Source organism: Prionailurus viverrinus, chromosome B4, assembly GCF_022837055.1.
Source record: "Prionailurus viverrinus isolate Anna chromosome B4, UM_Priviv_1.0, whole genome shotgun sequence".
Lineage (NCBI taxonomy): Eukaryota > Metazoa > Chordata > Mammalia > Carnivora > Felidae > Prionailurus > Prionailurus viverrinus.
In genome coordinates, this window is record NC_062567.1 from 134,150,456 (window position 1) to 134,172,277 (window position 21,822).

At 52.5% G+C, this 21,822-nt stretch overlaps 1 protein-coding gene across 1 annotated transcript in view; it reads left to right on the forward strand.

Moving 5' to 3' along the window:
• Positions 1-21,822, forward strand: part of SAMM50 (SAMM50 sorting and assembly machinery component) — a 34,182-nt gene continuing 12,360 nt past the window's right edge. The window contains exons 1-12 of the mRNA XM_047866162.1: positions 1-174; positions 4,386-4,496; positions 7,604-7,705; positions 9,553-9,640; positions 11,517-11,623; positions 12,477-12,607; positions 12,848-12,935; positions 15,180-15,308; positions 15,710-15,781; positions 16,487-16,573; positions 19,121-19,191; positions 21,694-21,761. Coding sequence (XP_047722118.1) covers positions 154-174; positions 4,386-4,496; positions 7,604-7,705; positions 9,553-9,640; positions 11,517-11,623; positions 12,477-12,607; positions 12,848-12,935; positions 15,180-15,308; positions 15,710-15,781; positions 16,487-16,573; positions 19,121-19,191; positions 21,694-21,761 — 1,075 coding nt within the window. The 5' untranslated portion in view covers positions 1-153. The remainder of the gene's footprint in view (positions 175-4,385; positions 4,497-7,603; positions 7,706-9,552; positions 9,641-11,516; positions 11,624-12,476; positions 12,608-12,847; positions 12,936-15,179; positions 15,309-15,709; positions 15,782-16,486; positions 16,574-19,120; positions 19,192-21,693; positions 21,762-21,822) is intronic.

Below are 21,822 nucleotides of genomic sequence, written 5' to 3' on the forward strand. Positions count from 1 at the left end.
TTATCATGGCTGCCCCCAGTGCTCCCCGTCCGAGGGCTTGTAGGCGTCGTACTGACTGACGGCTCAGCCACCGCGGGCCCGCCCTCTGCCCTCGCCAGCCGTGCCGCGTTCGGGTCCGGGTAGCTCTGCGAGGCGGCGGCCGGAAAGGGAGCCATGGGGACAGTGCACGCCCGGGTAAGAGGCCCAGCGACCCGCGGGCCGCGTGACCTCTGGGCAGGCACCGCGGGGAGACGCTCTCGCCGCGGCGCCCGGGGTTCCTCCCAGTTGCGGGGGCGCCGGGGGCGGCGCGGCCTGCAGGCCGGGTGGAAGGAGGCCGCAAAGACCTCCGAGCAGGAGACCGGGCCCCAGAGGAGGGACGTGACTTGCCCAAGGTCGCTCAGCGAGGCAGTGGCCCCGAAGGGACTAGCGAGCTTTCCGTGGTGACCTGGAGCAGAGCAATAAGCCTTTCTCTGCACCACCTGACTTCTCTACCTTCAGCCGAGCCGGGTTACCGGTCGCCTTCCGCAGGCTCCCGCTCAGCCCCTGCCGGGGTCGCGGTGGACCCTAGAGCAAGTATCCTTTGAAGACCTCCGGCCCAGACCCATCTAGAAGCCTGCCTTTCTCCTGCTTAACGGTGCAGAGACAGAACCTCTCCATGCTTTAGTTACCCCTTTTAAAGTGGAGGCGGGAATAGTACTTTCCAGTTTGTTGCGAGAATTAAGACACGATAGGTGAAGGTCCTTGGGTCCTTGGTGCGTCCTACCTGCTGGCCAAACTGCTCTCCTTGGTCCTAATCTTAACTGAGGGCCAGAGAATGAGTACTTGGCCCAGGTCACACTTGTTAGAGCCTCAGAATGTTCCAAAACTCAGACCTCCCAGCCTTCCAACGTTACTTTTTTTTTTTTTTTTTTAACATTTTTAATTTTTATTTTTGGGACAGAGAGAGACAGAGCATGAACGGGGGAGGGGCAGAGAGAGAGGGAGACACAGAATCGGAAACAGGCTCCAGGCTCTGAGCCATCAGCCCAGAGCCTGACGCGGGGCTCGAACTCACGGACCGTGAGATCGTGACCTGGCTGAAGTCGGACGCTTAACCGACTGCGCCACCCAGGCGCCCCCCAACGTTACTTTTATACTACGACACGGGTGGTTTCACTGGTCCTGCTCAGAAGTTTCCCGTAGTTGGCCGTGAGCTTCCCCAAGTATTTCGCACAGGCCCCTCGGCTTGGCCCTGGGAGATGGACTTCACTCGGCCTCACAGATCACGCGTTCAAATGAAACACCGTGGCTGTGCTGACACACTCGTTGCCCTGTACTTGCTGTTCCGCGGCTCCTGGCTCACCCCCCCCCACTCGTTCCCCCCCCTGCAGCCCCGGGACACAGTCCCATCTTCTAGAGCTCAGTTCAGGCCACTTGCTGCATACCCCTCCTCCTTATCTGGCCTCATTTGGACGCGCTGACTTCCTTGATACTGTTCCTGTGCCGCCCGTCTGAGCGCTGTTTTGGATTTTTGCCTTACCCTTTCCCGGTCTAAGTTTCTAGATGTTACGACAGGAGCCGCATCTGACTTGGTTCGCATCCCTCGTAGCATCTCCCACAAAGTAAACGTTCGGCTCATTTATTACCGTAACATTTACCGGTGGTCTGCTAGGTGCCTGGCATGGCCATAGGCGCTGGCGATTCAGAAAACAGCGGCAAAAGTCTTTGCTTTTATTGAGCTCCTTTGACGCTGACGTTGCTGCTCCTTTGATTCGTATGTTGGCAAGAAATGTTCTTTGATTTGAGCGGCACACGCCACCGGCCAGTGTTATTTGGACGTTTCGGTCAGGATTCGCAGTGAGAAGGCATTTTATGTTTGGCGGGTGGTGTTTACTATAAATATCAGTTTTGTTTTCTTATTTTTTAATATTTATTTTTGAGAGCGCGTGCGCCGTCCGCGTGGGGGAGGGGCAGAGAGAGAGAGAGAGAGAGAACAAGTGGGGGAGGGGCAGAGAGAGGGAGAGAGACAATTCCAGGTAAGTTCTGCTCTGTGGGTGCAGAACCTGATACGGGGCTCGTACTCACAAACCATGAGGTCGTGACCTGGGCCAGAGTCGGACACTCAACTGACTGGGCCACCCAGGTGTCTCCAAAGTTTGAAATTCTGATTAAAGGGTATAAATGGGAGTGGGAGATCTTTGGTAGACCATATTTCATGCTTTGAAATTTCAGGATCTGTAATGGAATTTTTTTTTTTTTTTTTCATAATGGACTATGCACCTTGTGTGTATTTGCTAAGCATTCAGATCGAATAGAGTGACTACGTGCATATGTTCCTAACCATAGTATATACTCTGCAAAGTTTGCACAAATTTAATATACTTTTTTACACTGTGTAAAAAATACAGGAAGCATATGTGTGAAATGGTGCCGGTAAAAAGTTACTTTTTCAATTAGTTAACATTTTGAGAAATACAGTAATGATTCAGTTTTTTGAAATATTGCACAACAGGGGCACCTGGGTGGCTCGGTCGGTTAAACGTCTGACTTCAGCTCGGGTCGTGATCTCCTGTCTCGTGAGTTTGAGTTCAAGCCCCGCGTGCTGTGCTGACAGCTCAGAGCCTGGAGCCTGCTTGGGATCCTGTGTCTCCCTCTCTCTCTGCCCCTCCTCCTATCCCTCTGTCTCTCTCTCTCTCTCTCTCTCTCTCTCTCTCTCCCCCTCCCTCAAGAATAAACGTTAAAAAAAAATATCGCACAACAAAAATGAAAAGATGACGATATGAAATAAATGATCTGTTCTTTGTCCAGCGTGGTCTTCCCTTTTCACTCATGTAAATATCCCGCTTCCGCCACTGTGAGGCAAGGGCTTGGTCTGTCTTGTTCACTGCTACATACCCGGCTGTTAGCCCGGTGCTCAGCAGACAGTAACACAGACTTCCAGTACCTAGAGGTGTCCCACTACGGGAAGGGCAGGTTCTGCCCCAAGAAGCCTGGCTCACATAGATGACGTTTAAGGCAGATCGTTTTAGGGAGAAAGTTATTCTGGGCCGAGAGAACAAGGTATGCGCAGACGTGCGCGTAAGAGTCAGGGGAGTGGTGGGGGTTGAACTTGGAGGAGCAGGTGTGGGCCTTCTGGTGGTGGTCCCTCGCACGCCCTGCTAAGGAATCTCGTTGGATTCTCTATCTGCAGGCACTCTTGAGGGCCATCGCAGTCTTTTAGAGCAGGAGTGGAAAAGAGGACATGCCAGGTCGTTACCTTTCCAGAGAACCGGTGACGTGTTGGAGGAAGGACGTACTGACAAGAGTCTGTCTTGTGTCTGGGAAAAGGGGATAGTGTCCCAGAGTCTCCATTGCGGCACACGCTGCAGAGTCAAACGCTTCTGTGCGCTTTGAAAGCACCTATTTGTAGAGAATTGGGGGAGCAAGAAGCAGCCAGATACTGGTTAGGACAGTGTTCCTCCAAATCTGCGAATTTGTGCATTTGCCTAGTGCCACACTGGCCCTGAATCCATACCCGGGAGGGCCTGGGAGTCCCCGTACTTAGGCAAGTCCCCATATTAAACATGTAATACCGTGTGTGTGCGCTTAAACGTTCTGTTGTATTATCATGGCCCCCTGGAAGTCTATACCAGGCACAGCCTGTGCAATTCTTATTTCGAAGTTGCTTTAATGCTTTTGAGATGATGTCAGTTCAGATTGCAGCAAGTGACTGCTTTCTGGCACATTTTGTGAACATACGCAGCTCCTTTTAATGTGTGAATGAGACTTTCAGGGTGCGGAAAAATATGTTTTAGTAACTTGGTTTGTCAACGTAGTTATCCTATCCTAGGATGTATCCAATCTGGATGAAAAAAATTAGGATAATTTCTGTAACACCAAAACAATTTGTTTTATCTTTGATAAATGCCTTTGTGGCGTCTTATTTTGAACTACTTTTTTCTCGAGATGGGCCTTAGGTAGACAGAACCAAACAGCCATAGTCGCATAGACCTCAGTTCGTGACACAGTCGTGAGTAATACACTGGCCACCAAGGGCTCACTGCCTATCCGGGGCTTGTACGTCAGCAGTACTTACGTCTGCCCTGTGCTCCCCAGCCTCCACTCAACAGAGGGAAACACAGTACCGAGCTTTCTGGAACACCATCTAAAGACAAAACTCAAAAGATTAAAAAAAAAAATTTTTTTTTTAAGTTTATTTATTTATTTTGAGAGAGAACGAGAGGAAAGGGGCAGAGACAGAGAATCCCATGCAGGCTCCGCACCATCACTGTGGAGCCGACGTGGGGCTCAAGCTCCTGAACTGTGAGATCGTGACCTGAGCCGAAAGCCAGAGTCAGGCCCTTAGCTGACTGAGTCACCCAGGCGCCCCAGAGATTTTTGTGTTTTTGTGTAAGTTTATTTAACTGTGTTTTCTCCCTCCCTTTCAGAGTTTGGAGCCTCTTCCAGCCAATGGACCTGATTTCGGGGCATTAGGAGAAGAAGCTGAGTTTGTTGAAGTTGAACCTGAGGCTAAACAGGAGATTCTCGAAAACAAAGATGTGAGTTTTTGTTGAAGTGCTTGATGAAGTCACTGCCAGAGACATTGGCTTCCATAGAGCCCCAGGGAGACAGAGGATTAACCTGTCTCAGTGCCTTCATTGAAGAAGAGTTTATAGCCAACTGTTTTGGAAAGGCTGGTGACTTCTAGAAAAATAGCTTCTGGTTTTAGAGAAATAGTTTATTTATTTTATTTATTTATTTATTTTATATACTTTATTGTCAAATTGGTTTCCATACAATACGCAGTGTTCATCCCAACAGGTGCCCTCCTCAGTGCCCATCACCCACTTTCCCCTCTCCCCCACCCCCCATCAACCCTCAGTTTGTTCTCAGTATTTAAGAGTCTCTTATCGTTTGCCTCCCTCCCTCTCTGTAACTTTTTTTACCCCCTTCCCCTCCCCCATGGTCTTCTGTTAAGTTTCTCAAGATCCACATATGAGTGAAAACATATGGTATCTGTCTTTTTCTGACTGACTTATTTCACTTAGCATAATACCCTCCAGTTCCATCCACGTTGCTGCAAATGGCCAGATTTCATTCTTCCTCATTGCCAAGTAGTATTCCATTGTATATATAAACCACATCTTCTTTATCCATTTGTCAGTTGATGGACATTTAGGCTCTATCCATAATTTGGCTATTGTTGAAAGTGCTTTTATAAACATTGGGGTACAAGTGCCCCTGTGCATCAACACTCCTGTATCCCTTGGGTAAATTCCTAGCAGTGCTATTGCTGGGTCATAGGGTAGTTCTATTTTTAATTTTTTGAGGAACCTCCACACTATTTTCCAGAGCAGCTGCACCAGTTTGCATTCTACCTGGGGAAGTTTAGACAGACATTTTTATATTTATGTTATTTAAAAAAACAAAACAAAAAACTAAGTATTTCAAGGACAAACCCAAATCATAATTAAGTTTATACTGTGTCCAGAAAAAAGAGTGAAACGTTTCCTAAACCTTGCTCCCTTTGAAATTTAAATCCAGCTGCAGAAGTGTAAGCACGTTTTCAGTGATTATGTGACGAAGACCTTTTGCAATATTCTGATTACCCTCAGTTATGCATTTCTTTAATATTCCCTATTATCTCTGCTTTATTTCTCTGTTACTCATTGCCATCTACGAAACTGTAAACTTGTCTATTGCAAGCCCCTTTAGAAGGTAAGCTCCACTGACTCAGGAATTTATGTCCTGTTCACTACTATATCCTCAATGTTTAGAATAAAACCTGGCTTGTAGGTAATCGGTGCAGTGCACTGTCACTGAATAAATGAATTAAATAAGCATCTACAGACCGGGAGGCGAGAGGCTCTGAGCCAGCATGTATCACGCTTCTTGAAATGCGCACAAGCGCTCTAGCAAGATGCGCAGTCATTAAGTTGGAGGTCATAGCATCAGCGATCATCTGGCTACAGAGACCTTGTAAGTCTCAGTCACAGGAAGTAAACACCTGGCAAAATATAGGTTCAGATGACCAGTTGTTCTAAAAAAGCAGGAAAATAAATAAAGTCTGGAATGAAGAAGTGTGGATCATTAAACTTGAAAAAAAATCCTTGACTGACTTTTCAGACATTTGTCTTTAGCCTTGATCTCTTGTTGTGTCTCATACCTAATAATCGGTGTCCTTTTACAACTACGTGCAAAAGAATGAAACTGGACCACTGTCTTTCACCATACACAAAAAAGAAACTCAAAATGGATTAAAGACCTAAATGTGAGACCCGAAACCATAAAAATCCTAGAAGAGAGCACAGGCGGTAATTTCTCTGACATCAGCAGTAGCAACTTTTTTCTAGATGGGTCGCCTGGGGCAAGGGAAACAAAAGCAAAAATAAACTGTTGGGGCTGCATCAAAATAAAAAGCTTCTGCACAGCAAAGGATACCCTCAACAGAATGAAAAGAGAACCTACGGAATGGGAGTACATATTTGCAAATGAAGGGTTAGGATCCAAAATGGACAAAGAACTTATATAACTGAACACCAGAAAGAGACAATCCAATTAGAAAATGGGCAGAAGACATGAACAGACATCCAAGGAAGACATCCAGATGGCCAACAGACACATGAAAAGATGCTCCACATCACTCATTATAGGGAAACGCACATGAAAACCACGTTGCGATATCATCTCACGTCTATCAGAATGCCTAGAATCACACACAGAAGAAATAATAGGTGTTAGCAAGGATGTGGAGAAAAAGGAACCCTCATGCACTGTTGGTAGGAATGCAGCTTGGTGCAGCCACTGTGGAAAACAGCATGGTGCTTCCTCGAAAAGTTAAAAACAGAACTAACCTATAATCTAGCAATTGCACTACTGGGTATTTACCTCCAAAACACAAAAACACTGATTCTAAGGGATACATGCACCCCTACATTTACTGCAGTATTATTTACAGTAGCCAAATTATGGAAGGAGCCCAAATGTCCATCAACAGATGGACACACACACACACATACACACTGGAATATTACTCAGGCAACAAGAATGAAACCTTGACATTTACAAGGACGTGGATAGAACTAGAGAGTATAACCCTAAGTGAGGTAAGTCAGAGAAAGACAAATACCACATGATTTCACTTGTATGTGGAATTTGCAAAATGAACAAAAAGAGACAAACCAAGAAACAGGGTTTTTTGTTTTTTTTTTTTAAGTTTGTTTATTTTTGACAGAGTTGTGGGCAAGGGATGGGTGGAGAGTCAGAGAGGCACAGAGTCCGAAGCAGGCTCCAGGCTCTGAGCTGTCAGCACAGAGCCCGACGTGGGGCTCGAACTCACAAACCGTGAGATCATGACCTGAGCCGGAGTGGGATGCTTCACCGACTGAGCCACCCAGGCGCCCCAAGAAACAGACTCTTAACCATGGAGAGCACACTGATGGTCACCAGAGGGGAGGTTGGTGGGGGGGGATGTGTGGAAATAGGTGAAGGAGTTAAGAGGGCACTTACTGTGGGGAGCACAACATAATGTGTGGAAGTGTTGAATCACACTATACACCTGAAACTCATATAACACTGTATGTTATCTCCACTGCAATTGGAAAAAAACCAAAACGGCATTGAAAACAAAAAAAAATGACAATCAGTGTCCCTTTGTCACATTTAGGTGGTCGTTCAACACGTTCATTTTGATGGACTCGGAAGAACCAAAGATGATCTCATCATATGTGAAATCGGAGATGTTTTTAAGGCGAAAAACCTTATTGAGGCAAGTTCTCTCCGCTTGGCCCTGTTTCCCATTCCCTCCCGAGGAACCTCCACGTCTGTCTCAAACCACTGAGCTGCGCCCCAGCCTCTCTGCGCATGACCTTGCCCCCCACCCTGAAGGGGAGCCTTGGTGCGCCCAGGCTGAGCCTCCCCATTCCCCCCGAGTGCCTCCCGCAAACCTAACGTGTGTTTGCACGCGCCCTCGCCTCTGGTCCCTCCTGCCTCAGAGGCTGGTCCGTCCCGTGTTCTTCGCCGCCCGCCAGCGTTGTCGTAGGCACCTCGGCTGGCTCTCTCCCTGGCACCCCGCTCGGTGCTCCAGTGTGCTCCCACGTGTGGTGGGTGCTCCGCTGTTAGCCACTCCTGCTGTCACCTTGCGGCCTTGGCTCCGTTTATCCCCTGGTCTCTGTCCTGGATGTCAGCATCTCCGGTCCTCTCCCTGGAGGGCGCCTTCTGTCCTTCTCGGCCCTTGGAACCACATTGGACATGTCCGGGCAGAGTCACCCAACAGCCTCCTCCAGGTGGCCCGTCAGTACCTGATGTGGGAAACTGTTGGGGTTCGGAGCTGTTGGCCAAGAGAGAATTCTTGAGATGTCGTGGGTGCAAAAAGGTGGTTTTATTAAAGCGTGGGGACAAGGAGCCGTGGGCAGAAAGAGCTGCCCCAGGATTGTGAGGAGTGACTGGTTACATACTGGGGGAGTTGGGGGAGGTTTCCAAAAGGACTTTCAGATGCTAAAGAGGATTCCTAAGATACTGGAGGCCTGGCTGCGGTCAAGCTAAGGTGGCTTTTCCCTCCAGCAAAGCATTAACATTGAGACCTTAGGGAGCTCCTGGAGGAATGTTCTACTCTGCCTGCCTCAGGGGTTTGTCAGTGCGCTGCAGGTGGTAAGGAAATTTAGTTCTATCTACATTTCCTTTTTGCCTTTGTTCCCCACATCAGTACCCAGCTGTTTGGCCTTTCTCACCTTAAGGAAATTGCTATTAAGGGGCGCCTGGGTGGCTCAGTCGGTTAAGCAACTTCAGCTCAGGTCATGATCTCACAGTCTGTGAGTTGAAGCCCCGAGTCGGGCCCTCTGCTGACAGCTCAGAGCCTGGAGCCTGCTTCAGATTCTGTGTTTCTCTCTCTCTCTCTGCCCCTCCCCTGCTCATGGTCTGTCTCTCTCACTCTCAAAAATGAATAAATGTTAAAAAGAAAAAAAAAATTGCCGTTAAAAAAAAAAAAGACTAAAGTTGGGCTCTACCCTGACAGCCTGGAGCCTGCTTCGGATTCTGTGTCTCTCTCTCTCTCTGCCCCTCCCCTCTCATGGTCTGTCTCTCTCACTCTCAAAAATGAATAAATGTTAAAAAAAAAAAAAAAAAAAAAAGACTAAAGTTGGGCTCTGCCCTGACAGCCTGGAGCCTGCTTAGGATTCTCTGTCTCCCACTCTGGCCCCCCTGACAAGCACGTGCAATCTCAAAAATAAAGAGAGAAACATTGAAAACAGAGATTAAGGTAATACATAAGCACAGTGTGATGGTCCCCAGGGCATTGAGCTGAAAGGTAGGTATCCCCTCCCCCGCCGGCCCCGGGCTCACTCTGCAGAGGTGGCAGGGCTGGGGCTCCTTGTGCAGCCTTTCTGTGATAACCGCTGTGTTTCTGCACCTTTCATTTTTGACGCTGCGTGGAGAGCTCTTTTGTGGAACTCGTGCCCACCTGCCGGGTGAAATACCTGGCCGTCGTCCTCCAGTGCTTCGTCCGTCCCCTCACGCGTCCCGTCTCAGCGGGGCTCTCTTCTTGGTGGCTCGGCACCAAGCACTGAACCTCCGTCCTGGCCACTGGAGGAAGATAAGTCTCTTTTCCTTCTCTCACAGGTGATGCGCAAATCTCACGAAGCCCGGGAGAAATTGCTTCGCCTGGGAATATTTAGACAAGTGGATGTTTTGATCGACACATGTCAAGGTACCTACCTGTTGTTGGCCTAGTGTCTCTGACTTCCCCTCCCGCCCATCCTGCGGGACCACGAAAGCTGTACGTGTGGCCAGACGTAGACTGCTCCTGGAGGTGTATCGAGCACATAGGTAGTTAGCCGTCCCAGGGGAGTAACTGGGATGATGGTGGTGAGTTTTATGTCAGGCTGAGGGAAGACTGGTGAACTTTGAAGGTACTGTCGTCTGAACCTGTAGATGGTGCAGGCGTTCTGAGAAGGATCGCGAGGAAGGGGGCCAGGCTTCGTTCGGGGTAGCCCAGCCCAGCAGGTGTCCGAACGGGCTCTTGGCAGCCAGGTTCCACCTACACATGTGCTTTAAACAGGAGGGCGCCAGGAATCAAGATCTCACTTTTTTCGTTTTTGCTCATTTGCTCGTTTGCCGTCTGACATTGTACGAGGCTGTCAGCCTAGTCAACGTTTCTTCTTTGACCGGTGAGCACCTGCTTCGGGCAGGCCCTGTGCTGGGTACCAGGGTGAGTCCAGCGGCAGACCTTCCAGTCCGATGGAGCAGGAGCAGGGCCAGGGCGGCCAGCTCCTCTGTGCCCTCGGGGAGAGCCCCGGGCGAGGCTCTGCCCTCCGCGTGCGTCCAGCTCCGTCCTCACCAGAACCTGGGCCCGGGGCTAGTGTTGTTGCAGGAAACGTGTTTCCAGATAAGGAAGCCAGGGCTCAGAGAGGTTTAAGTTGCCCCAGTGACCCAAGTGGCCCTTGCTGCTGCTCCAGAGTGCTCTCCCCCTGGCAGGTCTTGTTGGCAGCTTGTAGCCTTTGCGTTCTCCTGCCTGTCGTAAACGTGACGTGCATGTGGTCCATGGGGGCGCTTCTGTCGGGTTCTCCGCCCCAGCTGCCCGCTAGAATTACCCAGGAAGTTGTGAAAAAGAACGATTAGGGCAGTGAACTGTTCTGCGTGGTTCTGTGGCGGGGGTGCTCGACATCAACCATCTGTCAGACCCTCTAGGATGGACAGCACCGAGAACGGACCGTGCAGATCTCCCTGTATTTCCTCCTGATGTCTCGCTATTGACGTGTGACTTGTGACAGACGTCCCACACCGATGCAAGATGATCGGAGACAGAAGTGTGTCGGGGTGGGGGTGGCTCTACGGGGACTGTCTATACTTTCTGCCTGATTTTTCTATAAACCTAATGCCTCTCGCAACAGTGAAGTCTATTGATTTAAAGAAAAAAAAAAATGGTGCCAAGGCTGCACCCTGGCCTGTGTCTGAGGATCCAGGAGCCAGTGTTTAGGCAGCTCACCACATGTGGCCGCTGCCCAGCCAGGGTGGCAGGGTGGGTCCTGCCCTTCTGTGAGCGGCCCCCAGGCCTTGCAGAGCTCGGCCCTGCTCCCTGGCACCCTGGGGCACATGGCGGGCGTCGAGGCAGCTGCAGGCACCGCACCCCTGGCTTCTCAGAAGGACGAGGACAGTTGCCTCTTAATTTGTGCTGAACTGCTTGCTCCTCCTTCGGGGTTGCCGCAGTCCCTCTGGTCACAGGAATTCTGCATTTAATGTCAGTTGCATGGAGGCCCCACGTGTTTTCAAGGACCCCTCAGCAAATGCCCTCCGCACATGACGTGTGCTGAAACAAATCCTGCTGCTTATCGTTCCCTCCTTGTAGCAAAGTCTGACTGTTTCTGGTCTCTTCTGCCACAGGAGCCAGACACAGCTTTTCAGGTGTAGGAGTGCATTGTGATTTTTGTGTTGGAGCGTTCTCAAACTTTAAGATAGAGGGTGTGTTTTCCGGAGATCGTAAAGCACGCTGACTTCAGAAGGCTCTGTCTCCTTGTTAGCAGTGGGACCTACGTGAAACCTCAGGTTCTAGCTGTCCTACTGACCAGTATTTCTCGTTCACTTAGGTGATGACGCCCTTCCAAACGGGTTGGACGTTACCTTTGAAGTAACCGAACTGCGGAGACTGACGGGCAGTTACAACACCATGGTTGGGAACAATGAAGGCAGTATGGTATGATGTACTTCCTCGCGGTGGAACTTTCACTTAGGAGCTTTGAAACTGTGCCCGTTCTCAAAACTGAGGGTGGGTTTAAGACTCTGTCACACACCGCCGTCTCTGCGGGCTAACGCGTGGATTCTCAGCGATCTTCCTAGAATTGATCATAGTATGTTGTCGTTTTTAATTTAATTATGCTTCCAATTAATTAACATGCCGTGCTACATTAGCGTGGGCACTCGAGGTGGCGATTCAGCAGCCCCACGCACCGGACCCCCGGTGCCCCTCACCTGCTTCACCCATCCCGACCAGAGTACGTTATAGATTGTTTGACAACAATAGTAACGTCAGTGGTTCATTAGGGACGATTTGGGGAGTGTTTGTATTAAGTTTTCTAGTTCAAATTCTCCTGATTCCCTGGCTTCGCAGTTAGCAAGTGGGGCCTGTCTGTCGTCATCAGGCGTATGTGGGGAGCACATGCACTCAGCATGTTTGTTTTTTCTTTTTTAACGTTTATTTCTGAAGGAGAGACAGACAGAGCATGAGCAGGGGAGGGACAGAGAGAGAGGGACACATAGAAGTCGAAGCAGGCTCCAGGCTCCGAGCCGTCAGCACAGAGCCCGACGCAGGGCTCGAACCCACGGACCGTGAGATCATGACCTGGGCTGAAGTCGGACGCTTCACCGACTGAGCCACCCAGGCGCCCCCAGTAAAGGCATGTTTTGATGAGTAAAAGCAATTCCAGATGAAAGGCAAGCCGTTCAGTCTGCATTTTTGTCCTGTGTTTAGGAGGACCCCTTGGCAGAGTTCTTCTTAACAGTTGCCATTCCTCCCGTTTAAACCACCGCTGTCTTTCTGTTCCTCTTAGGTGCTTGGCCTCAAACTCCCTAATCTTCTAGGTCGTGCAGAAAAGGTGACTTTTCAGTTTTCCTACGGAACGAAAGAAACTTCGTATGGCCTGTCCTTCTTCAAACCACGGCCTGGAAACTTCGAAAGAAAGTAGGAAGCCAAATAGATCGTTGAGTACGGTGGCTTGGCTGGTTTAAGAGTTAAAGTAGAGGCCTTGGTTGCGAAAAGACACTTGACAGGATCGGCCGACGCTTCTGCCCTGTCACAGCATGCCGTACCTTTCCTCCTGAAAATGAACCCCAGAAGTGTATTTTTAAGTCTGTTGATTTAGATGTGTACAAGTTATAATCCCTGTTTCAGCTGTTAAAGCTCTGTCCCGTTGTCTCCTAGTTTCTCTGTAAACTTGTATAAAGTCACCGGCCAGTTCCCTTGGAGCTCACTGCGGGAGACGGACAGAGGGGTGTCGGCCGAGTACAGCGTGAGTGACCTCCCGCCCTTCCCTTTCGTGCGCTTGCGTGGGGGACCAGGCGCCTGCGTAGCTGACTGCCAAAGTCAGCAAGTGGGGGCGGGCCGGGGGTGGGCAGGGGGCCGGCAGGCCTGGCAGCGGGCTGGCTCTCGCAGCGTGCGCGTCGCGGCGGGGGTCACCCTCTCTCCTTGGCCCTCTGCTGTCGGCTGCTTTCCCGGCCGGGTGCCTCGCCACGGGCCACGCTTGGACTGCCGGGGGTCAGAGAGTGGCCCGGCTCCGTCATGGCGGCTGTGCTCCTGGCTTCCCGTGGGGCCGTGTGCTCATCCTTCCGCGGATGTGCTGAGGCTGACAGCTTCTGAGAGCCGGCAGGGTCGCGTCAGGTTACCGAGGGCCTCCCTCGCCGGTTTGCCCTGAAGGGCGCTTCCAGCAGGACGCGGCGAGGCGCAGCAGGTGGCATCCCTGCCGTCGGACCACTTTTTGGCTTCCTGACGACCTGCCCTCTTTCCCTTCCTTTTTACACTCGTGCCGCCTCCTCCCCTCCTGGTCGGGCTTCGGTTAGTGAGGAAAGTCGGCACGCGGTGCCGAGTGAAAGCAGTTCTCCAGGGGTGGCCTTGAGACCAGCAGCATGGCCTCGCCTGTGAGCTGGTTAGAAATGCAAGTTTCTGGGCCCGCCTGCCTGCCGAACCAGCATCTTGGGGCGTCTGCCCGCCTGCTCCCTGGCGGTTCTGGTCTGAGAGCCCCTGCCGGAGCCCTGCCGTCACCCCCGGGGCTCGAGCGCTGCTGTGCCGCTCGGCCCTTGTCGGCACGGGGGACGCTGGCCACTCGGGCTCCTCAGCCTCGCAGACAGACCAGGGTCGGGGAGGCCCCCGGCACGGAGGCGGACCGGCGGCCACTGGCTCAGGACGCGACGTGAGCATTTGTAGCTCCGTTTTCCGTTCTCCGTGTGGCCACCTGCCCTGTGTGACAGGAGTAGCCTTCAGACTCCTTCCCGTCCTGTGCAGGGTGGGGAAGGCCCCCCCCCAACCCCGGCCGATGCTGCCCTCTCCGGAGGCCATCGGCAGTGTGCCAGGGACTGCAGGCTTTCTCCCCATCCTTCTCCTCTGTCCCCCTTTATCCCTTTGTTCTAAGCCTTTTCTAAATAGCAGATTCTTAGAAATACCTCCTTTATCCACAGGAAATAGCAGAGGTGGAAGCTCTGTTGGAATAGGCCGTGGGGGAGGGGAACAGGGAGAAGAGGGACAGAGGGCACTTGTGGCTGGCAGCCCTGGGGTTGAGAGACGAGCTCCTGGAGGCATGGTGCGCTCTTGGTGCCAACGCAGGGTGGGGCTCACTGCGGGAGACGAGAGGCACCATCTGGCCTCTGCCTCGTCCTCCTGACTGTGCACACCGAAACATAAAATGTGTCTTCTGTGGGCAGTTGTGTTTCTCTTGGGGCGAGCTGCCTTATAAGTTTTGGAAGAAATGATTTAGGCCAGCAGTACACCTGCCTCAGGCATTTTGGGGGAGCAGCGGAGTCTCGTGCGGCCCTAAGGGCAGAAATGGCAGGTGAGCAAGGCTGGCCTGTATCTTCTCTGCTTCGCCAACACCTGACGCGGCGCCTGGTGGGTGCTTGATAAGAGATCGAGTTGACGCGGGTGCCCCGCGTTCTCACCCTGAGCGAGGCCCGAGAGGGTGCCCAGCGCCTGACTCGCTCCAGGGAGTGTGAGGTGACCTGGTTTCCTCGTAAGAGTCACCTCATCGTCGCACCGAGGCCACCAGCCAGCGTTCACTGCTCACAAACAACCTGGGCGTCTCAGAGATGGGAACGTAGGTGGGCCTGACCCGGGGGCCGGAGGGTCGGGGCGAGAGGCAGGTCCCACTCGCCCCGGGTTCACTTGGCTCAGGCCTTTGGCCGCAGGAAGGACGCTCTTCACTCAGCAGCGCCTCCGTCTCCCTCTTCTCGCCGGCCGATGTGGGTCACTGCCGTCCCCCGGCCTGGCTTGGGATCCGGGGCTGGGAGGGTCGGGTGGGGCCAGGTCAAGCCATCCTAGAGCCGGAAAAGAGGCCCGTGGGTTACAGAGCTGAGTGCGGCCCTCACACAGGCGGCCCGTCTCCTCCCCGGGGCACGCTTTGAGCAGTGTCCCCGCTTTATCCCCTCCCGCTGCCCTTCCTGCCCACCATTCAAAATAATGCATCTTAGGTATTTAACTGGTTGGCCGTGTGACGACGCCTCCTCCTGAGGCCCGACTGGGGACGACTCCCCATGTGTGCTTACAGTTTCCCATTTGGAAGACCAGCCACACGGTCAAGTGGGACGGCGTGTGGCGGGAGCTGGGCTGCCTCTCGAGGGCGGCGTCCTTCGCCGTGCGGAAGGAAAGCGGGCACTCGCTGAAGTCCTCTCTTTCGGTAAGGGCTCCCCTGTCCCACTGCGGTTCGCAGGCGTTGGGAGGGTAGTCTCCACGGCACCGGGGACCGAGGAGGGCCGTGGGTTGGGCGGCTGGTGGCACCGCCCCTGTTACCGTGGGTACCGTCAGTGGTGCCAGCAAAGGTGTGCCTGAGAGCCGGTCCTGGGGTGTAGCCGGAAGCTGGCGGAGGTCACTCAGGTCAGGGGCAAGCTCCTTGAGAGGTCTGCCCCACCCTGTGGGCCCCCCCAGCTGTGAGATAGGGACGAGGTGCTGCTTTCCCAGAGGGATTTTCTGACGACGAAGTGACGTGATAGGGCGAGGGGGTGCGGCCGGGAGTCCAGTCTGAGGTTGGTGCTCAGAGAGCGCTCCTTGTCGCCCGACGCGCCCGCACGTCTCTTCCAGCACGCGATGGTCATCGACTCCCGGAATTCCTCCATCATGCCCAGGAGAGGTGCTTTGCTGAAAGTTAACCAGGTACCCTTCCTTCGCAGCGTGGGACCTGCTGGCCGGTGACCCGGGAGGGGAGAGAGCCCCACACGGGAGGCACATTCTCTATATGGCGCGCCTTCCTTTAATTATGGAGATTGTTCTAGAACGGCTGGAGGGGGTGTCGGCTCTGGACCCGTTCCCCATAGTGCCGTGTCCTGCGTCCACAGACGGAGTGGGGGTGGGGTTCTGGCCTTGGGGCTGGGGTCACTTCCTAGTCCGGGAGGAGGGTTGTGAGTGGGCTGAATGAGTCCCTTGGCACTGGTTAGACACCTCAAGGCAGAGACTGTGGATGCCGGCCGGGTGGCACCCTGGTTGTCCGCCTGGCCTTCGGGATGAGAGGACCAGCGAGAAATCAGATTTTTTTCTGGGGCGGGCCGAATGTACACGATGGGCAAGTTCCGTTTTCCAAACGCTGGTTGGGCGGAACGAGCCGGGCTGCCGGTCTTTCTTGCTCACGTGCGGAGTCACCGTGCAGCTGTTCGCTAAGTTTGAGGCCTCTCCGTTTCTGACAGTCCCCCGGTGCCTTCTAGAACAACTAGAATCGAGCTTCTAGGACACAGACAGAAGCAGTCTCTTGCCCGTTTAGAAGTACAAAACAACAAAATTAAAGAGCCCTCGCGGTGACGTGGTGTCGAAGCCTGGGCCTAAGTCTGCCTGCTCCGTTTTGACCTGCGGGTTATTCGCCCACAGGAACTGGCCGGCTACACCGGAGGGGACGTGAGCTTCATCAAAGAAGATTTCGAGCTTCAGTTGAATAAACAGCTCATATTCGACTCGGTGAGTGTCCAGCCGGAACGGCCACCTGCATTTTTGTCCCCCGCATTTGTTGTCAGGAGCTCAGGTCCGAGGTAGTGAAGGCGTGACCCAGACCACAAGCGCAGAACATTCGTGCTTGACCTTTTCAACCTAGCCAGGGTTGAGGAAACTCTGGGGAGAAGCGATCCTTCTTCTCTTTATAAGGAACCCATCAGCCATTTTATGCGGGACCCAGGAGAGCAGCTTCCCCGTTTGTCGGCTCGGGGCCGTCGTGGGAACATGTACGGAGGACAGAGGAATGTGCCTCCTTTCCCTCCTAAGGTCACTTCCATAGAAATTCTGAGTCTTCACCTTATTTTGCTGAGTCTGCAGGGCTCTGGGCACTTCTGGGAATTTCTTTTCTAGATCTTTAATCCAGTTTGGTCTGGTTTCTCCTGACTTGCTCAGGAATGGGGAGTAAGCGACCGGATTCTGACCGAGGCACAGGAGCCCCTGACGTGTTCTCCCGTCCTCCCAGAGCCCCGGGGACTGGGGACGGCTCTCTGTGCCCTGCCCTCCCTTCCCCCGACCTGTGCTCTTTGCTACCGTAAAACTCGGGGTGAGGGGTGAGGAGCCAGCATGGATGAAATGATACACCGGTCTGTTTCTGAGGTCCCTTATCACTGCCCCTGGCCAGGCCTGGGCTCATCACCCCTTGAATTTCCTTCCTGCCTTTCCCTTGCTGCTGCTGGTCCGGTGGCCTCGCTGTTGTCCAGTTCAGTGAGCGGCTCCGGGGCCCCTCCCCGGGCCTTGCCACAGCCCGCGACATCGTCATCACTGCGTGCCGTCGTTTCAATGGTCTCGCTCCATTTCCTCTTGGTGGAGTCCTGTCGTGGCCTGTCACACTGCCCCCGGATTCTCGGCGAGAGGTCCTACGCAGCCACGGTCCCTGGGGCGTCTCGTCCCGCCTGGGGCTGCAGCTCCGTCCTTGTGCCGTGCTCCCAGAGCTGGGCACAGTCCTCCCTCCCGCCCCCGGCGTCATGTGCTGCCAGGCCTTTTGACTGTGTTCCTCCTCGCAGACGCTTCAAATTCGACGCGTCTGAAACCAGCTCTTCCCTCCCTCCCAAATCTGTACCTGACCCGGGCTCCCGAGTCCACCGGCTCACACACCTGTCCGCCCAGCTGCCCTTGACTGCCCTGACCGCTCAGAGCCCTCGCCCTGAAGGCCACCAGGCGCCAGGTCCCGCCTCTTCTGGCCGCTCAGTGTCACTCAAATGCCATGCCGCTCTTTCCCGCCTTGGCAGGGATGTCCTTTTCTGGGCCATGTCTGCTCCCCCTTCTCCTCCACACCGCAGACGTGCTGGTCTTTCTGAAATGCAAGCCGTGGGGCACCGCTGTCCTGCGTGAAGGGCGTGCTGTTGACGGGGCACGCAGTCTGTGGTCCCGTCTCTGTCCCCTCCTCCCCGTACTTTGGCTCTGCTAAACTTACGTCCCGTCTCCCAGAAGGACGAGGATCTTTTACGTCTAGGCGCTGGTACTTTGTCTTCTGCTGGGGTCCCTTCTTTCTGCTGTTGGCTGGCCTCTCGTCCCAGCCTTGTGAACAGTTTGGCACGGGCTCACCTCCTGCAGGCCTCCTCTGACCCCCGGGCCAGGTCGGGGCTCCTGCTCGGTGCTCACAGCACCTGTGCTTGTCTCCAGGTGTCACTCATCACCACCCCTCACCCAGCACATCTGTATCGGCTGCCCAGCACCGTCTGGGCACCGAAAGTACCTCAGGAAGTAGAACGCGGCTCCTGCCCCCTCACGTTCTAGTGAAGGGAGACCCGCAAGCAGGTCCGAGTGTGTGTGCAATTTAGCAGGCGGCGAGCGTCCTGAGGAATGAGACCACAGAGTACAGAGAAAGCGGCCCCAAGTGGGTGCTGTCTTCTGTAAGATAGTCTGGGAAGGCATCCTGGGTGAGGCAGCAGAACCCAGGGCAGAGCAGGGGAGCCAGCCACGGGCTGTCTGGGCACGAGCTGGGTGGGGCCTGTTCCAGGATGAGCCAGGGTCTGCCGGGGCCAGACGGGGAGGAGGAGGGAGAGCACAGGGAGGACAGAGGTTGGACCAGGCGGCAGAGGGCTTTGGGCACCGCCGTGAAGGTGAAACTGGTTTCCTCCGGGAGGGAGGCCCAGTTTGGTGTCACCGTCAGGGTGAATGGGCACCCGTAGGAAGCGGGGAACGCTGCTGGGGGCCCGAAGGGCCCGCTAGAGATCAGGACACGTGTAAAGGCGCCGTCCCCTGGCCGCGTGGGGCGTGTCTCCCACCTCGCTCAGCCTCACCCCTCCTGGAATCAAAGCCCTGGAAGCCACGCCCTGCTGGGGCTTTGGGCTTGGGGTTTGCTTGTGTTCCCGTGTCTTGTTTGAAATTGGAAGTGGCAGGGTTTCAGAGTATCCACAAAAGACTGTCACCAAGCCAGATGTTCCCGGCGTGTAGCCCCCAGCGCAGAGCTCTGCACCTGCTCGTGGCCAGATCTTGGTGTGGTTTCCAGCCCCGGGGGCTCGTCGCCGGGAAGGGGCGCGGAAGAAAACGGCTGTGTGTCTGTTTCTGCAGGTGTTTTCCGCATCTCTCTGGGGTGGGATGTTGGTGCCCATTGGCGATAAGCCCTCAAGCATTGCCGACAGGTAAGGAGTAATGAGCGAGTGGGTATCTTGCACATGCTTTCCTTTGGCTCTTTTTGGTTGGTTTCTTAGAAGTTCTTTTAGAGAACCTTAACCATTTGGGAGAGGGAATATTTTAAATTTTATTTCAGTTTTTATGTTTAAGTTAACTTCAACATATCCAACATACCTCATGCTGAATAGGTTTTGCTTTTTTGATGGGGAGGGAGTTAACTTACTTCATAGTATTAAAAATCTTATATCCCCTTCTGAGCATGAGCGAATATAGTTCACATGCATTGCAGAAACATAAATATAGACATTTAAGGAAGTAAAAAAAAAAAATCCTGCTCGGGGATCAGCAGAGTTAACATTTGGAATTATTTCCTTCCAGTGTGTTATTTGTGGACGTGTGCTTGTGTGCTTGTGCGTGTGTGTGTGTGTGTGTGTGTGTGTGCGTGTGTGTGCGTGCGTGTGTTCACGTGCACATTATGTTGTCAACATACTATAATTTGCATACGCTTTTGTGGTCTCTCTGCTTTTAATTGTTTTGCATTTTGTTTTAAAGATTTTATTTATTTATTTGTTTAATGTTTATCTTTGAGAGAGATGGAGAGACAGAGCATGAATGGGGGGAGGGCAGAGAGAGAGGGAGACCCAGAATCTGAAGCAGGCTCCAGGCTCCGAGCTGCCAGCACCTGGTTCCAACCCATGAACCATGAGATCATGACCTGAGCCGAAGTCGGACACTTAGCCGACTGAGCCACCCAGGTGCCCCTTAAAGATTTTAGTTTTGGGGCCCTTGGGTAGCCCAGTTGGTTGGGCGACCAACTTCAGCTAAGGTCATGATCTCATGGTCTGTGGGTTCCAGCCCCACATCGAGCTCCATGCTGACAGCTCAGAGCCTGGAGCCTGCTTCCGATTCTGTGTTTCCCTCTCTCTTCTCCTACCCCCCGTTGTGTTCTTTCTACCAAAAATAAGCAAACATTAAAAAAAAAAAAAAAAAAAAAAAGACTTTCGTTTTAAGTAATGCCTATACCCAACATGGGGCTCGAACTTACAACCCCAAGATCAAAAGTTGCATACTTCACTGACTGAGCCAAAACAGGTGCCCCTGTGTTCTCCCTGCTTTTTAAAAAGTTTTAAAGAAATTTTGGAATAAACCATTCACCAAGTCATGAGAAATTGTTCAAAAGCTACATTTTAATGTTTCACTGTTTGCATCTAAAGAACCCTGTGAAGAATATGATTTTTTGTTTTATTTTTGAACAAAATGAAGTTTTGTTTTATTTTTGTTTTATTACTTTTTTTTTTTTCAACGTTTTTAATTTATTTTTGGGACAGAGAGAGACAGAGCATGAACGGGGGAGGGGCAGAGAGAGAGGGAGACACAGAATCGGAAACAGGCTCCAGGCTCCGAGCCATCAGCCCAGAGCCTGACGCGGGGCTCGAACTCACGGGCCGCGAGATCGTGACCTGGCTGAAGTCGGATGCTTAACCGACTGTGCCACCCAGGCGCCCCATGTTTTATTACTTTTTTAAATGTGTACTTATTTTTGAGAGAGAGAGAGAGAGAGAGAGAGAGAGAGCGCGAGCAGGCAGGGGAGGGGCCGAGAGCTAGAGAGACACAGAATCCTAAACAGGCTCCGGACTCTGAGCTGTCAGCACAGAGCCCGACACGGGGCTCGAACCTACGAACTATGAGATCATGACCTGAGCCGAAGTTGGACAGTTAACCAACTGCACCCCCTAGGCGCCCCGAGAGTAACAATAATTCTATTTTGGTCTGTTTTCTTTTAGTATTATTTTTCGCTTTCTGTAAGTTGGGATTGTACTATTGTATAATTTTTATCTTGCCTTTTTAAAACTTAATGTCACACTGAGCACATAGGAGGTGGTTTTTAAACAGAGCTGTGACGTAATGAGTTCTTATAGACAGTAGATAATTCCTTTGTAACGGACAGTCCACACTGTCCCTCGTCTCTATAGAGACGGTCTATAGACCTCTATAGAGAGGTCTTTATTTGTGCCTCCTATCTCACTTACATCCCCCAGAAGTTTGAGGTGTTTGTTTAGATTTTGGTTGAGATTTTTATGAAATGCCCCAGTACTCCTGTGTGTCTTCCCAGTCCTTTAAAGTTTTGCCATGTGACAGTGTCGCTGATAATCCAGTAGCAGACATGAGCCTCACTCGAGTGTTTTCTGCATTTCATTGTAGCTTGTAGGTTTTCCCCTGGTGACTTTCTTGTGCCATCTGCCATTCTTTTTTTTTTTTTTTTTTTTTTAATTTTTTATTTTAACGTTTATTTATTTTTGAGACAGAGAGAGACAGAGCATGAACGGGGGAGGGTCAGAGAGAGAGGGAGACACAGAATCAGAAGCAGGCTCCAGGCTCCGAGCCATCAGCCCAGAGCCTGATGCGGGGCTCGAACTCACGGACCGCGAGATCGTGACCCGGCTGAAGTCGGACGCTTAACCGACTGCGCCACCCAGGCGCCCCTCGTGACATCTGCCATTCTGCTCTAGGTTTTACCTCGGAGGACCGACCAGTGTGCGTGGGTTCAGCATGCACAGCGTGGGGCCACAGAGCGAAGGTCAGTCTCTGCTCACGGTACCGCTGCGCCGAAATTAGGGTCACGTCGCATTTTTGAAAGC